At 53.0% G+C, this 15,631-nt stretch overlaps 1 protein-coding gene and 1 pseudogene across 5 annotated transcripts in view; both read right to left on the reverse strand.

Annotated features, from left to right (window-relative positions):
• ZSCAN1 (zinc finger and SCAN domain containing 1) overlaps positions 1–15,631 on the reverse strand; it is a 29,762-nt gene that overhangs the window by 4,847 nt on the left and 9,284 nt on the right. For all 4 annotated transcript variants that reach the window (XM_030819471.1, XM_030819473.1, XM_030819474.1 and 1 more), the window contains one exon: positions 186–324. In XM_030819471.1, the coding sequence (XP_030675331.1) occupies positions 186–324 (139 nt within the window). The remainder of the gene's footprint in view (positions 1–185; positions 325–15,631) is intronic.
• LOC100595115 lies at positions 4,562–8,516 on the reverse strand (annotated as a pseudogene). Its single transcript, XR_004031891.1, has one exon. The product of XR_004031891.1 is annotated as a mitochondrial proton/calcium exchanger protein pseudogene (transcript).

Raw genomic sequence — 15,631 nt, forward strand, 5'->3', positions numbered from 1 at the left:
TGATGTACGTGGCGGTTCTAGGGGCCCCAGATCTCAGTCCTCACAGGAGGTGTGCATGGTTTCTGGGGGAAGTATGGCGTTCACCACTGAAGCCCCCATCTCAACCCATTAACAAAGTCTGTGGCTTTGGGTTGAGGTCCCAAACTCCATTTCCAACCCTTAATCCACACAGGAGCCAGACTCACCCAGCAAGCCAGGGGCACGGGGCACCTCGGCCTCCACCCTGGTGTGCAGACTCTGTGGGAGCTGGGTAGTCTCCAGCCACTCACTTTCCTCAGGGAGTGCTGGGGCTGCTGCCGCTGCATCCAGAATCAGCTCAGACGCCTAGAATGGCAAGCACAGGACTGTTCGGCAGCTGCCCCTCAGGAGCCATCCTCCCCACCACCACCGAACAACAAAGGAACGGGCGTCATTCCCAAAGGCTCTCTCCCAGGGCAGCGTGTGGTGGCGCGCCTGTTGTTCCCGTGCTTTGGCATGCTGATGCCGGAGGATTGCTTGAGGCCAGGAGTTTGGGACCAGCCTGGGCAACACAGCAAGACTTTGCTTATACAAAGAATAAATAACCACTCCCAAGGAGCTCTTACCAGGACCTGCGACAGAATTCGAGGGGCCCCTGTACAAAATGGAAATGCAAATCCCCTTGTTAAAAAATCGTTGATCATTTCAGGACAGTGACAACAGAGCATTAGATGGAGCCAGGGGACCCGTGCCACAGCTTGGTCACTGTTACCTGCTGGGGCTCCTAACTCCCGTCCCCTAAGACTGCACTGTCCTTGCCCACAAGCCCAGAGGAGGGCAACTTCACAGGCTTCACATCCCACCTGCAACCTATGACCTCTGATGCACCTAACCCTGTCCCGCCCAAAGCAGGGATCACCACTTCCTGGGAGGAGACTGAGCTGTGGTTGAAGAGCAAGAATTCAAAACAGAGGGGCTTGGCTTGGTGTCCAGGCTCCAGCCCTGCTCGCTGTGTGGCCCTGGATGAGGAGCTTTAGCTCTCTGGGTTTCCAATGAGGATGTGGATGCTACGTGCCCAGAGCCTGGTACCATCAAGGGCTCGGCAAACTGCAACGGGGTCATGTCAAAGGAAAACACAGTGACACTTATTAATGCAAATCAGGTTGTTGGAGGAGGTATGTCGAGTCAAACAAAGCATCAGAAAAGACCAGGAGTCAAGCATGCACTGACAAGGTCTGTCTTGAGTGGGTCTTCGCTTTCTGCTGCCCCAGCCCTACCTGGATGCACAGGGGCCTAAGGAAGCTGTCCAAGATTCCCAACAGCTGGGCAAAACCTGAGTAGAGGGATTGCTGGGCTAGAGATGGAGGAGGGAGGGAGGGAGCTGGTGGCAGGAAAGGAGTTAAGGCACAAGATTCTTCCTGCTCTCACGTTGGGAGTATATGGATGGTGTGTTTGGCTGGGTTATTGATTTTTATTTCTTATCAAATGCTAGTTTTGATTGTAAAACATGTTGAATTCTGAAATCGTTAACCAGAGGAGCCACCATCTGCAGGAGTAAAGGCGGGACTCCCTTTTACCCCTCTTCCTGGTACCTGGCTACTGGGGGCCACTGTGGACAGTCAGGCTCCTCCCTACTTCACCCACCTTGGCGTCTGTGACTAATCAAGGGCAGCAGAGGGGCTGCATGGAGAGAAGAGTGGGTGGCCTGTGTGTGTGGAGAGAGGGGCGTGCTTAGTTCCCCTGACTCTCGGGGAGCATCTGAGGAGCTATCGACACACTTGGGTCGGGTACAGAAACCAAGACATTCCCGGGGCCTTATCTGTACCTTCAAATGCAAACACATCCCCATAGCCCGAGTGAGCCACTGGCCACAGATCTGGGCTCCTATCCTTCCAGAGATGGACCCAGGTTTATTGTTTCAGGGATGATAGGTGGGGAGATTGGAGCGGGGAGGGAGATGCATGTGAGAGCAGTCACACCCTGGGAGAGTCCTGATGCAAAACAAGCAACCAAGAAAAAGAAAACAAGAATAAGGGGCCAGGCGCGGTGGCTTACGCCTGTAATCTCAGCACTTTGGGAGGCAGAAGCAGGCGGATGAAGAGGTCAGGATATCGAGACCATCTTGGCCAACATGGTGAAACCCCATCTTTACTAAAAATACAAAAATTAGCTGAGTGTGATGGCGTGCGCCTGTAGTCCCAGCTACTCGGGAGGCTGAGGCAGGAGAATCGCTTGAACCCAGGAGGTGGAGGTTGCAGTGAGCTGAGATTGCACCACTGCACTCCAGCCTGGCGACAGAGCTATACGCGGTCTCAAAACAAAACGAAAACAAGAATAAAGGAGGAAATGGGAATGCCTGGCAACTTACTGTTGAGGAATTATCTTAATGGCTCTATTTTATTTATTTTAGAGGCAGGATCTCGCTCTGTTGCCCAGGCTGGAGTGCAGTGGCGCGATCTCGGCTCACTGCAACCTCCACCCCCTGGGTTCAAGCGATTCTTGTGCCTCAGCCTCCCAAGTAGCTGGGACTATAGGCACGTGCCACCACACCCAGCTAATTTTTGTATTTTTTGGTAGAGACGAGGCTTCACCATGCTGGCCAGCCTGGTCTTGAACTCCTGACCTCTAGTGATCCACCCACCTCGGCCTTCCAAAGTGCTGGGATTACAGGCATGAACCACTGTGCCCAGCCAGGAATTATCTTAATGGCTTTAGTTGGGGCAATGGTGCTGGGTTATTTTGGAAAAAAAAAAAAGGAAAGAGTGAAGCGACATCACCAAGATGGTGGAGTAGGAGACAGCAACCTTCATTTCCCCCTGCCACTACCCACACACAAATCAACTACAGACAGATATTCACAAGCCAGAATAGCCCAGAACACTCAAGGACCCATTGAAAATCTGCAGCAACACAGTGGAGTAAAACAAAAAAAACCCGACAATGTCCACCTGAAAAAGCTCACTGGTGAGATAATGCATACCTGAGATGCCAGGAGATCGCTATGAACAAAGAAGAAAAGCAGGGGCCACGAGTATCAGCTATGCGGTGGGAACCACCAGGGACCCCAGCAATGTGCTCCACAGAAACACTGGCATCACTTACCACTGAGGTTCCAACAGTCATTCCCACCAGGGCCTCAGGGAGCTATGCCCATGGGATCTCAGGGACCTTAGAGTGCTACCCTCAAAGGGCTTCGGGCAGCTACCCTTATAGGCTTCAGGCAGCCCCTCCCCATGGGGTAATGGCGTTTCAGTCAACAACGGACCACACACACCACAGTGATCCCGTAAAATTGTAATGACTTTCTTCCACCACCATTTGAAATCCAACTCCGTAGCATACGCTGCTGCCTGACCCTGAATGTGCACCACTACCCCCCTGCCTACAACTCCTCCATCAGCAAAGACCTGAATGAGTACCACAAGCAACACAGAGGAAATTGCAGAGGGATCCAAGATCTGCAGGATGATGGTACAGTGTTACGAGCAAAAAGATCTGACGATGTGTCTTGACAGGGAAGTTGCAGATTGCACAGTTAAAACAGTTACTGGAAGATCAAGGGGATTTGTATGTGTGCTTTTGGAAAACGCTGCTAGTGCTCTTAAGGCCTTGGAACGGAAAGAACAGGAGCTGGATGGCAAATTGATAGGATCACCGCCCACCCCTGCTGCAAAGAGCCAAAGCTTGAAAAGGGAAAGAACCCCCCGAAAGGTTTTCATGGGTGGATTGAGCCCAGCTACTTCTGAAGAACTAACTAAATATTTTGGAGGCTTTGGGGAGATTGAAAATTTTAAAGGCCAGGCACAGTGGCTCACACCTAGGATCCCACCACTTTGGGAGGCCAAGGCTGAGGCTGGAGAATTGCTTGAGACCAGGAGTTGAGACCAGGAGTTAAGACCAGTGTAGGCAACATAGCTAAGTCCCATCTCTCCAAAATTAGAAAATTACCAGGCACTGTGGCTCAAGCCTATAATTGTAGCTGAGATGGGATGATCACTTGAGCCTGGGTGGTCAAGGCTGCAGTGAGCTATAACTGCACCACTGCACTCCAGTCTGGGTGACAGAGTGAGACCCCCGTCTCAAAAGAAAAAAGGGCCGGCCTTGGTGGCTGACGCCATAATCCCGGCACTTCGGGAGGCCAAGGCAGGTGGATCACTTGAAGTCAGGAATTCGAGACCAGCCTGGCCAACATAGTGAAACCCCATCTCTACTAAAAGTACAAAAATTAGCCGGGTGTGGTGGCATTCGTCTGTGGGGCAGAAGAATCGTTTGAACCCGGGAGGTGGAGGTTGCAGTGAGCTGAGGTCATGCCACTGCACTCCAGCCTGGGCAACAGAGCAAGACTACATCTCAGAAAAAAGAAAAAGAAAGTAAGTAACATGGTCTCACTCCATCGTCCAGCCTGGTCTCCAACTCCTGGGCTCGGGTTATCTTCCGGCCTTGGCCACCTCAAGCACTGGGATTACAGATGAAAACTTGGCTCAAACCACATCGTTTACACTTACCTACATGCCCCAGGGCAGTTAGCATACTAATTAAGAAACACAGCTTGAAACACTTGCAGGGTTAAAGCTATAAAATGCCTTTTCATCAATTTTTTTTTGAGAATTCATAAATATTAAGGATCTGAAACAAACTTCTTTTTCAAATAATTGAAATCTGAAAGCCTTTGGAAGCCAACTGTCGCTGCACAAAGGTTTACAATTGAGAAATATCTGCTGTTCCTATTTTGTCAAGTTTCTTTAATGGCTGAACAAAAAGAAGCTTCAAGTAATGGAGAAGGCATCGTCTGAGCGCAGCTGCTTTCCTGGCTGCCTGTGCCATTCCTCTGTCTTCCAAATCCTATGCTTGGAGGCCCCCAGAGGGACATTTTTGCCAGGAACCAACCTGACCTTTAAAAGATGAGTGTGACACGGCCAGCTGGGCAGGAGGGTGGAGGTGCCACAGGACGCCGCCTGCCCATGCCCTGGCCAGCCCGACCATGCTGCTGAGTGCCGAGTGTGGGGAGGCCACCCCACCCAGAGGGCACAGGGCAAACCCCAAGCACTGGGGTGTTGCCCTTGGAGTCCCAGGGGATGCCCTGTGCCTCGTCTCCGTGCCTTGGTGACCAGCCTGCTTGTTAAAGGAGCCCAGCGGCCTGAGCCTGCAACACTGCAAGGGGTGAGAAGGGCATGCTGCTGTGGGTGCACTGGACTCAAACCTCACATTAGAAGCTACAAAGAACCCCAAATGTGCTTCAGAGCCCCACCAACCCCTGAGCCAGGCTCATCCCTGACACAGCAAATCCACTGCAGCCCCCGTGGCGTGCAGCCCAAGCACCACCCAAGCCAGGGCTACATCAGAGTCACGCGGCTTGGGTCAGAGATGGCTCTTGGGGCAGGCCGACCAGTGTGGGAAAACTGTGCCAATCAACTGCTTAAAGAATTGGGGGAAAATAGAAAGTTAAGAAAGAGCTCCGATACACAAGGAAAACTGCAGGTGAGAACCGGCCCTGCCAGCAGGGAGATGTCACTCTCCAGAGGCCACAGAGATGGCAGATACCTCTGTCTCCACAGTGACCCAGATCCAACTGAAAGTGTGCAGGAAGACAGGTCTATTGATGTTAAAATCTAGAAATCAAGGTCCACAGGTGAATGGAGGCATCTTCAGCCCTGAGGAGGCCAGGCTGTGTCTCCTGATGCCTCTGAGGGTGGGCACTGCAGCCAGCTCTGTGTGGGCAGAGTCCATGTGGTCCTCATTCTCCTCCCTGGGCACAGGGCAGCACAGTCAGACGCTCAGACGTGAGGCCACACACAGCGGGGCGCCTTCCTGCCTTGGCCTGGCCGCCTCGAGCCAGGAGGCTGTGGCAGCCACACCACAGTGTGTTTCCAGATACGATTCTGTGGAGGGGTTCCGGGATTCCAGACAGATTGAATTTCCGTGGAATGATGAAAATTACAATTTGCTTGATTATGGAAGTCTCTGATTTATTCCAACCAAAGTATTAGATGAGCCACTAAAAATCACCACAAATCGCTCTCACAGCCCTCGCCAGGGTGGCAGTGCAGCAGGAGCACAGGTGCCCAGGCCAGTGGCTCTAGCTCTTCACCTCTGCGACCTCCTTCTCCACCTTCTCCTTCTCCTCCCCTTCTCCTGTTTTTCCAGTGTTGCTACAATCTTGGCCACCTGACTGGTGGAAATGTGAACATTTTGTTTGTCCACCAGCTCAATCACCTTGACGACGTTGTCGAAGTTGACCTTGCCATCCTTATTTTCATCCAGTGCTGCAGCCAGGCTGGTGAGCTTGCTTTCGGGAATGTGCTTGACTTGCTTCATGGCGTTGATGAGCTGGGCGACACTGATGACGTTCTCCCCCATGGGTACGCCCTTGGCCAGGGCCAGCTTGCTGGCCCACTGGTCCATCTCCAGCTGCGAGATCAAGCCATCAATCTGCCCGATCATCTGCTGCACCCTTTTTGTCAATCTCTTGCCGGCTTTAGATTCTTCCACGTATTTTTCTTCACCAGTCTTTGAAAGTTCCTTCTTGATCTCCTGCAAGTCCTCACTGTAGTCCTGCATGTCCTCCTTCAGCAGCTCCAGCGCCTCCTTCTCCCTGGTGAGTGACTTCTGTTCCTGCAGCTTAGAGCAGGCATTGCTGAGGATGTTGATTTCCTCCTTAGTGATCTCTTCCTCCTTCAAGCCGTCCAGCACGGGGGCAGTGTCCTTCAGGGTCTCTGACTGCAGGACTGTGTCAGGCACTTCTCGCTGCAGCTGGGCCCCTGGCCTTTGGGGAGCGGCTTCACACAGTCGGGCTCAACATCCTTCGCCACCTCCGGACGCTTCTGCAGCGCCTTCTTGCGGTGCTCCTGCTGGATGGTCGCCTCCTCCTGCAGTGTGGCCTCCAGCTTGGCCTTGTCCACGTGCTTGCCCTCCACCTCGGCCACTTTCACCTGCGCTTCCTTTGCCACAATCTCTGGGAGGGTCTGCAGTGTGGACTTGAGCTGGTCAGCTGGTGAGAGGGTGGCCAGGAGGTACACGGTCCGGAACAGGATGAGCAGCGATGTGGGGATCTCCTGATGCAGGTGCAGGTCCAGCCACTGCTTCAGCTGGCCCCTCAGGCGGTTTTCCCTGATGCCCAGGGTCCGCATGCCTCGTGCCCGACATGCCACCTGCAGCTCCTTGGCGTTCAGGCTGTCCACCCCTTCCTCAGCAAACAGCTTGTCCTCTGCCTTATGGAGCACAGCCGCATGGTGAGCTGGAAATGCAGAAAGCTGTAGCTCCAGCAGCTTGCACAGGGCCACCAGCTGTGGCCGTGTCAGGTTGTCCAGGGTCAGCTTATCCTCAAATAATTTGGAAAAACACATGATTTCCTCATTGCTGGGCCTCTCCCCCGTCTCCTGGATCTTCTGGAAAAACAGAGAAGTCTTTGGCGGCGCTGCCCTTGGCTGCCTCGTTCTTCAAGGCCATCTCCTCGATGGTGTCCTGGAGGAACTTGGCTAGCTCCAGCTTGACCCGAAGCTCCTTCTTCAGCCTCTCCTCCTTGATAGACTGAGTCTCAGATGTGGATGGCAACATGTTGGGGAAGAGTTTCACAGCAACAGGCAGCAGAAACTCCAAGAACGGCACCACCATGAACACGAGGAACCGCACCAGGCGGAAGAGGTCGGCGCAGATCCGGAGGAACTGCCTGCGAGCCCGGCAGGTCAGGGTGTGGCAGTTGAGGATGCGCCAGAGCATGCGTGCTGCGATCTTGGCGTCGATCCGTAGCAGGCAGAAGCCATGGTAGTGCCTCAGCTCGCGCAGCACCCTCTGTCCCCGGGACCTCACCACCATCTCTGCGGGGGTGCTGTACACCCGGCCGCCTTCCTCCAGCTTCTTGTTCTTATCCTTCAAGGACCCGAGGGACTTCCCTACTACCGAGTCATCACCAACAGGGTGCGAAGAGTGCCAGCCACGGTCAGGAAGGCACCGAGGCTCCAGGACCACAAAACCCACAGAGGTGGAGGTCCATGGCGCTCTGGACACGGTGCGAAGGCACTGGGGCCTCAGAGTCCAACAGCTGAGGTGATCGCCTCTGAAGGACGGTTACACAGGGTGGATGGGCGTGCAGCAGCCAAATGAAACTTTAAGGCATCTCCTCAACCCCAGGGTGTTCGCAAGCTGAGATGAGCAGGATCCCCTGGACTACCCCGCGGGGCGGTGACTCGAGGCGGCGGCGGGAGGCTGGCGGGCGCCCGGCCGCGGCAGCTCCTCAGTAAGGTGGACGCCATGTGCCTGGGCGCGGTGGCCGCTCCGGCCTCCTGCGCGGGCTCCTTCTCCTCCTCCGCCGCGGCCGCGGCTCTTCGCCATCTTGGCGGCTCCTCAGGCCCGGTTCGCGCGGACAGTTGACGGCGGCGGTTGGCCTCGGACAGGAGGCGCCCAGCTCCGATGTTTTTGTGTTTTATAAAGGTTTAATCCTTCTTCCGCTTCTTTCAAACAAACCTTTTGTTTCTGCTGCCCCCAGAGCATAACCTTTTTGTGGGATAATGATGTATCATTTGTTTATTTCTTTTAAAATGACAGGTTTTTTGTTTTGTTTTGAGACGGAGTTTCGCTCCTGTTGCTCAGGCTGGAGTGCAATGGCGTGATCTCGGCTCACTGCAACCTCCGCCTCCTGGATTCAAGCGATTCTCCTGCCTCAGCTTCCCAAGTAGTTGGAATTATAGGTGCGCACCACCACGCCCTGTATTTTTAGTAGAGACGAGGTTTCACCATGTTGGCCAGGCTGGTCTCGAATGCCTAACCTCTAGTGATCTGCCCGCCGCAGCCTCCCAAAGAGATGGGATTACAAGCATGAGCCACCGCACCTGGCTTGCTCATGTTTTAATATGTTGTTATAAAATAGAAAGGTTTTTTGTTTGTTTGTTTTGTAACGGAGCCTCGCTCTGTCACCCAGGCTGGAGTGCAGTGGCGCGATCTTGGCTCACTGCAAGCTCCACCCCCCGGGTTCACGCCCTTCTCCTGCTTCAGCCTCCTGAGTAGCTGGGACTACAGGCGCCCGCCACCTCGCCCGTCTAATGTTTTGTATTTTTTTTAGTAGAGACGGGGTTTCACCATGTGAGCCAGGATGGTCTTGATCTCCTGACTTCGTGATCCGCCCGCCTCGGCCTCCCAAAATGCTGGGATTACAGGCGTGAGCCACCGTGTCCGGCCCCAAGAGTCAGAAAGTTTTTTAGGCCAGGCACAGTGGCTCACGCCTGTAATTCTAGCACTTTGGGTGGCTGAGGAGGGAGGATCGCTTGAGCCCAGGAGTTTGAGACCAGCCTGGGCAACATAGTGAAACCCCATGTACACAAAAACTAAAAAAATTTTAAAACATATAAAAATTAGCCGGTGTGGTAATGTGTGCCTGTGTTCCCAGCTACTCAGAAGACTCAGGCGGGAAGATCGCATGAGCCCAGAAGGTTGCGGTTGCGGTGAGCCTGGATCGTGCCACTGCACTCCAGCCTGGGTGACCGAGTGAGATTCTGTCTCAGAAAGAAAAAAAATGTAAAGCAAAAACTTACAGTAAGATAAATTATATTGGAGAAGGAAATATATTTGCCAATTTAGTAGCCTAAGTGCACCACGTTTATGAAGTCCACAGCACAATAACCTCCTAGGCCTTCACATCCACTCACCATTCAGACTCACCCAGAGCAACTTCCAGTCTCACAAGCTCCCTTCCTGGCAAGTGCTTTATACAAGTGTACTATTTTTTATCTTCTATTTTGTATTTTTACTGTACCTTTTCTATGTTTAAATCCACAAACAACATTGTGTTACCGTTGCCTACAGTATTCAGTGCAGCCCCGTGCTGTGCAGGTCTGTAGCCTAGGAGCCATGGGCTGTGCGTGTAGGTGTGTGAGTGCCCTCTGCGATGTATGCACGGTGACGAAACCGCCTAAGGAAGCATTTCTCAAAAGGTGTCCCGATGGTAGGCGGTTGTATGCGCTCAGCGATCGCCAGTTGTGCCCACTCCACAGCGCCTCCTGGCGAGCCGGCTGCTCCGGCGCAGAGCAGCTCCACCTGCCCCTCACCTATGCTCCCGCTCTCTAATCCCCGGCGACTTCAAAAGCAGAGGTGCCTCATGCAGTGTTAGCACCCTGGCAGTGGGAATGCCTGGGCCCGCGCTCACCAGCACCATCAGTGCCCCGATCCTGGAGCTGCCGTCGCTCCACGCGGGCGCCAGGCCTCAGCCCTAAGGCCCCTCCCTCCACAAGTGCGGCTCGCTCAGGGACGTTGGGGCACCCTGCTGTGGGTGAGCCCCCCCCCCCCCCACAGCCAAAACCAGTGCCAACAAGGATCCTCTCAGCCACAGCGGCCCTGGTGGGAGAGGGGTGGGAGGACCTCAGCAGCCTTCCCCACCCATGACCCCCCAAAAAGACAGTCCTTTGAGTTGCTGTGTGGTGAGGGGATGGCCTCTGAGCGAGGCTGTGGTTTCCGCGTGGAGTCTGGGATGGGAGAGGGAGTCAGATTAGCACATCTGCCGGCGGAGGCTGAGGAAGCCTGTGGCCAACAACTGTGGTGTACCCAGGTTAGATGCCTCCATTAGATGCAGAAACAGAAACCATGGCCCACGAAACTTTGTTTTGGTGCAGGAGAGGGGCTCTCATGATGATCTTTGAATTTATTTTAGGGGCCGGGGGCGGTGGCTCACGCTTGTAATCCCAGCACTTTGGGAGGCCGAGGTGGGCGGATCACGAGGTCAGGAGATCGAGACCACGGTGAAACCCCGTCTCTACTAAAAATACAAAAAATTAGCCGGGCGTGGTGGCGGGCGCCTGTAGTCCCAGCTACTCGAGAGGCTGAGGCAGGAGAATGGCGTGAACCCGGGAGGCGGAGCTTGCAGTGAGCCGAGATCGCACCACTGCACTCCAGCCTGGGCACAGAGCAAGACTCCGTCTCAAAAAAAAAAAAAAAAAAATTATTTTAGGGTTGGGCGCGGTGGCTCACGCACTTTGGGAGGCCGAGGCGGGTGGATCACGAGGTCAGCTGATTGATACCAGCCTGGTTAACACAGTGAAACCCCGTCTCTACTAAAAATACAAAAAATTAGCCGGGCGCGGTGGCGGGCGCCTGTAAGTCCCAGCTACTCGGGAGGCTGAGGCAGGAGAATGGCGTGAACCCGGGAGGCGGAGCTTGCATTGAGCCGAGATTGCGCCACTGCACTCCAGCCTGGGCAACAGAGCAAGACTCTGTCTCAAAAAAAAAAACAAATTTCATTTTAAAGTTAAATGGAAAAAACGAACATAAAGACTACTCCGGCCTAGAATATATTGATCTTTATACCAGTGTGGTCATAAAATATATAATTAAATTTTTTTTCTCCGCCTCCCGGGTCACTTTGTCCCCCAGGCTGGAGTGCTGGAATGCAGTGGCGTGACTTTGGCTTATGGCAGCCTTGACCTCACAGGCTCGAGCGATCCTCAAGCCTTAGCCCCCCAAGTAAGGGGGATTTGCCAACAGCAAATGTGGGTATCCACACGGCCCCAAAGAGTTAACGAAACACAAACCTTTGTAGATCGGCCAGGACAGTGGAGAACCTTCACCCCCACTTGGCCACTGCACCGCCTGATAAGGAACGGGGCACACCACGGGCTGGGGCACTAAAGAAGAAGCAGCGTTTACTCAGGCAAAGGCCTCAGCGATGCAAGCACAGGCCCTGCAGACGATCACCTGGGAGACTGCCCAGATAACCCACTTCTGGGGCTGAGGAAGGAATGGGCTGGGCCGTCTGACAGAGGGAGTGGTCACTAATAAATGTCCACTGGCTTCTGATCACAACTGCTCAGGGGTGCCAAGCAACGCTATGCCCTGTTGGAAAACAGTTCCTTGTCATCAGGAACACCCTGATTTGCCCTCCCCTTGTCCTGTAACGCCTGGGCCTCAGCTGAGTCCTGACAAGGATCTGGGGTGGAAAGCACCCCTTGGCCAGATTGGTGCCTTTCTTTCCAAGGAGGTGGCCACTGCCACCCTGAACCTCACCCCACTGCTTCCTTTTCCATGAGCAGCCTGGGGAGGCGTGTTGGCCATGTGCAGGCGGTGCCCACACCCACGGGCACTGAGGGCACTGGACAGTGGATTTCACCCCGCCCCGTCACTCTGGAGTCCACAACTGCTCCCACACTGGGAGAGAAAGCCCAGAATAGCCCTCCTGGGAAGGTTCCCAAGGCCGCTGAGATCACAGAAGGGGGTTTTTCTCATACAGACGGGCAGCAGGCCCCATTTACCAGTGCTCCTGGTATATGTTTGCATGCCGTGGGCTTCAGCTGCCTTCCCCTCTGCTCTCGTATCCTACCCACTAGAACCTAGACACCCTCAGAGAATGCTTTCCTGGCTAGGCCTGTCGCACAGCACCCATGCAAGGCCCAGTTCACTGCTGGGGTGTGGTCTCATGCCCCAGCAGGCAAAGAAGAACCCCTCACTGGGCTGAGCCACTCCAGGGTAAAGACTGGATCTCTTGGCCAGGTGCGGTGGCTCACACCTGTAATCCCAGCACTTTGGGAGGCAGAGGCGGGCGGATCACGAGGTCAGGAGATCGAGACCATCCTGGCTAACACAGTGAAACCATGTCCCTAATAAAAAATAGAAAAAATTAGCCGGGTGTGGTGGCGGGCACCTGTAGTCCTCCCAGCTACTTGGGAGGCTGAGGTGGGAGAATGGTGTAAACCCGGAAGTGCAGAGCTTGCAGTGAGCCGAGATCGTGCCACTGCACTCCAGCCTGGGCGACAGAGCGAGACTCCATCTCAAAAAAAAAAAAAAGACTGGATCTCTGTGCAAACCTGGATAACTGCCCACAGGTGGAATGGGTGCCCTAGATTCCTCTGAGGTCACATGCATGAAGCAACCCAGACACAACATAAGTTTTTCCTTAAACACGTCCCACGGGAGGTGACCACTGAGGCCAGAGCTGCCCTGAAGAGCCCGTGTCCCAGCTGCGGGTCACGCTGGCAAGTGTTAGGTGGCTCGTGCAGCTACCCCACAGCAGGGAGGCTCTCCGGGGTCGCGGAGATCTGCCGGGAACAACACTAGAGTGACCGGTCCAAGGACACTGAGGTTACCAACACTGGGTACCCAGGGCTCCTCCCAACTGCCTGATGCCAACACATCTTCCTACTTGGGGACTCAGGCTGACTTGCCTCAGGCTGGCGTCAGACACAGGAACACAGTAGGCAGCCCCAGTGGCAGTGCTCACCTCTGGCCCTGGCTTCCCCCAGGTGGCGTGGATGGTGCAGTCTCGGCCTCCCTTGGGTGCCCTCTGGAACCTCTGACACCATCCCTGTCCCCCTAAATGAGTCCTTCTCTGCTGTATACTCTTGAGAAGGTGACCATATAGCATCTGAAAAATGGGTATGCCTCACATTCACTGTAGCTTGGCCTATATTTCCCATAGTCATCATCTCCATTGCTGTATTGGGCATATATATATATATTTTTTTTTGAGACAGGGTCTCGCTGTGTCACCCAGGCTGGAGTGCAATGTCATGATCTTGGCTCACTGCAGCCTCCACCTCCCGGATTCCAGTGATATTCCTTCCTCAGCCTCCCAGGTTGCTGGGATTACAGGTGTGAGCCACCATGCCTGGCTAATATTTTTGTATTTTTACTAGAAATTGGGTTTGGGCATGTTGGCCAGGCTGGTCTCGAACTCCTGACCTCAGGTGGTCCGCCTGCCTCCACCTCCCAAAGTGCTGGGAATACAGGTGTGAGCCACTGTGCCCAGTCAGGCATAGATATTCTGACACAATAAATAATAAATTAAAATTTGGCCAGGTGCGGTGGCTGATACCTGTAATCTCAATGCTTTGGGAAGCTGAGGTGGGCAGATCACTTAAGCTCAGGACTTTGAGACCAGTCTGGGCAACACAGACCTTGTCTCTACAAAATGTAAAAAATTTAGCCAGGCATGGTGGCATGTGCCTGTAGTCCCCAGCTACTTGGGAGGCTGAGGTGGGAGGATCGCTTGAGCCTGGGAGGTCGAGGCTGCAGTGAGCCATGATTGGGCCACTGCACTGCAGCCTGAGCGACACAGGCAGACCTTGTCTCAAAATAATAATGATGATAAATAAAAATTAAAGTAAGTTTTTGTCACTTAAAAATTGGCCAGATATGATGGGACTTCATGAACTCCCCAGTAAAGTAGTTCATATTGTAAAAAGTAAAGTAAGGCCAGGCGCAGTGGCTTACACCTGTAATCCCAGCACTTTGGGAGGCTGAGGCGGGTGGATCACAAGGTCAGGAGTTCAAGACCAGCCTAGCTAACATGGTGAAACCCCGTTTCTACTAAATATACAAAAATTAGCCAGGCATGGTGGCATGTGCCTGTAATCCCAGCTACTCAGGAGGCTGAGGCAGGAGAATTGCTTCAGCCAGCACCTGGGAGGCAGAGTTGCAGTGAGCCGAGATCACGCCACTGCGCTCCAGCCTGGGCTACAGAGCAAGACCCCATCTCAAAAAAAAAAAAAAAAAAAAAAAGTAAAGTAGAAGTTCCTCTTCAAAGACTTTCCTCCCCATCTAATTAGGAATAAATAGTAACTTCTCTTAGAAGCAAAATTTATTCAAAGACCTGTGCTAACATTCTTAAATATCCGCTAGCCATAATAATAAAAAAAAAAAACAATGTATTTTATGTTCTTAGCTCCCATAATTTAGCCTAAATATTTGCCCTGGTGTGCTTATACAGGTCCAAGCAAGCATTAGGTCATAGCCTGTTCCTCTTCCTTATTTGAAGGTGTTTTTACCTTTCTCAGCATTCCACAAGTTACTTCCTTCTTCCTTTGTTCTCCTCTGCCTTTGCCTCTTTTAAAAAGTTCTTTTTTTTTTTTTTTTTTTGAGATGGAGTCTTGCTCTGTCGCCCAGGCTGAGTGCAGTGAGTGAACTCAGCTCACTGCAACCTCTGTCTCCCGGCTTCAAGCGATTCTCCTGCCTCAGCCTCTTGAGTAGCTGGGACTACAGGCGCCTGCCACCACACCAGGCTAATTTTTTGTATTTTTAGTAGAGATGGGGTTTCGTCGTGTTAGCCAGGATGGTCTCAATCTCCTGATCTTGTGATCTGCCTGCCTCAACCTCCCAAAGTGCTGGGATTACAGGCACAAGCCACCGTGCCTGGCTGCCTCTTTTAAAAAGTTCTAAGTTGCTAGCCAATCGGGACAAATACAGAATGTGAGGGCCTGTTCCAGCCAGTGGAAACCGGACACAGCAGTAGGGTGGATGCATCAGTTTATAAATGACCATGTCTCCTTTGTTCAGTGTACTCTCGTGGCAAAACTGCTGGCGAGTGTACCCTTTCTGCAGAAAGTAAAAATGGCCTTGCTGAGGAAATTAAATTTATGTTCAAGTGCTATTTCTTTATGGCACCAGGGAACAAGCATTTCAAACAACATGGCCGCATGTAAGTTAAAACAAGGCCTTCATGGATTAAAACTCATTATCTATAAAAGCTAATTAAGGTCGGGCATGGTGGCTCACGCCTGTAATCCCAGAACTTTGGGAGGCTGAGGCCGGTGGATCACTTCAGTTCAAGAGTTCGAGACCAGCCTGGGAAACATGGCAAAACCCTGTCTCTACTAAAAATATAAAAATTATCTGGGTGTGGTGGGGCACACACCTGTAGTCCTAGCTACTCAGGATGCTGAGGTGAGAGGATCACCTTAGTCTGGGAGTTCGAGGCCAC

The sequence above is a fragment of the Nomascus leucogenys genome, chromosome 10 (assembly GCF_006542625.1).
Source record: "Nomascus leucogenys isolate Asia chromosome 10, Asia_NLE_v1, whole genome shotgun sequence".
In the NCBI taxonomy this organism is placed as follows: Eukaryota; Metazoa; Chordata; class Mammalia; order Primates; family Hylobatidae; genus Nomascus; species Nomascus leucogenys.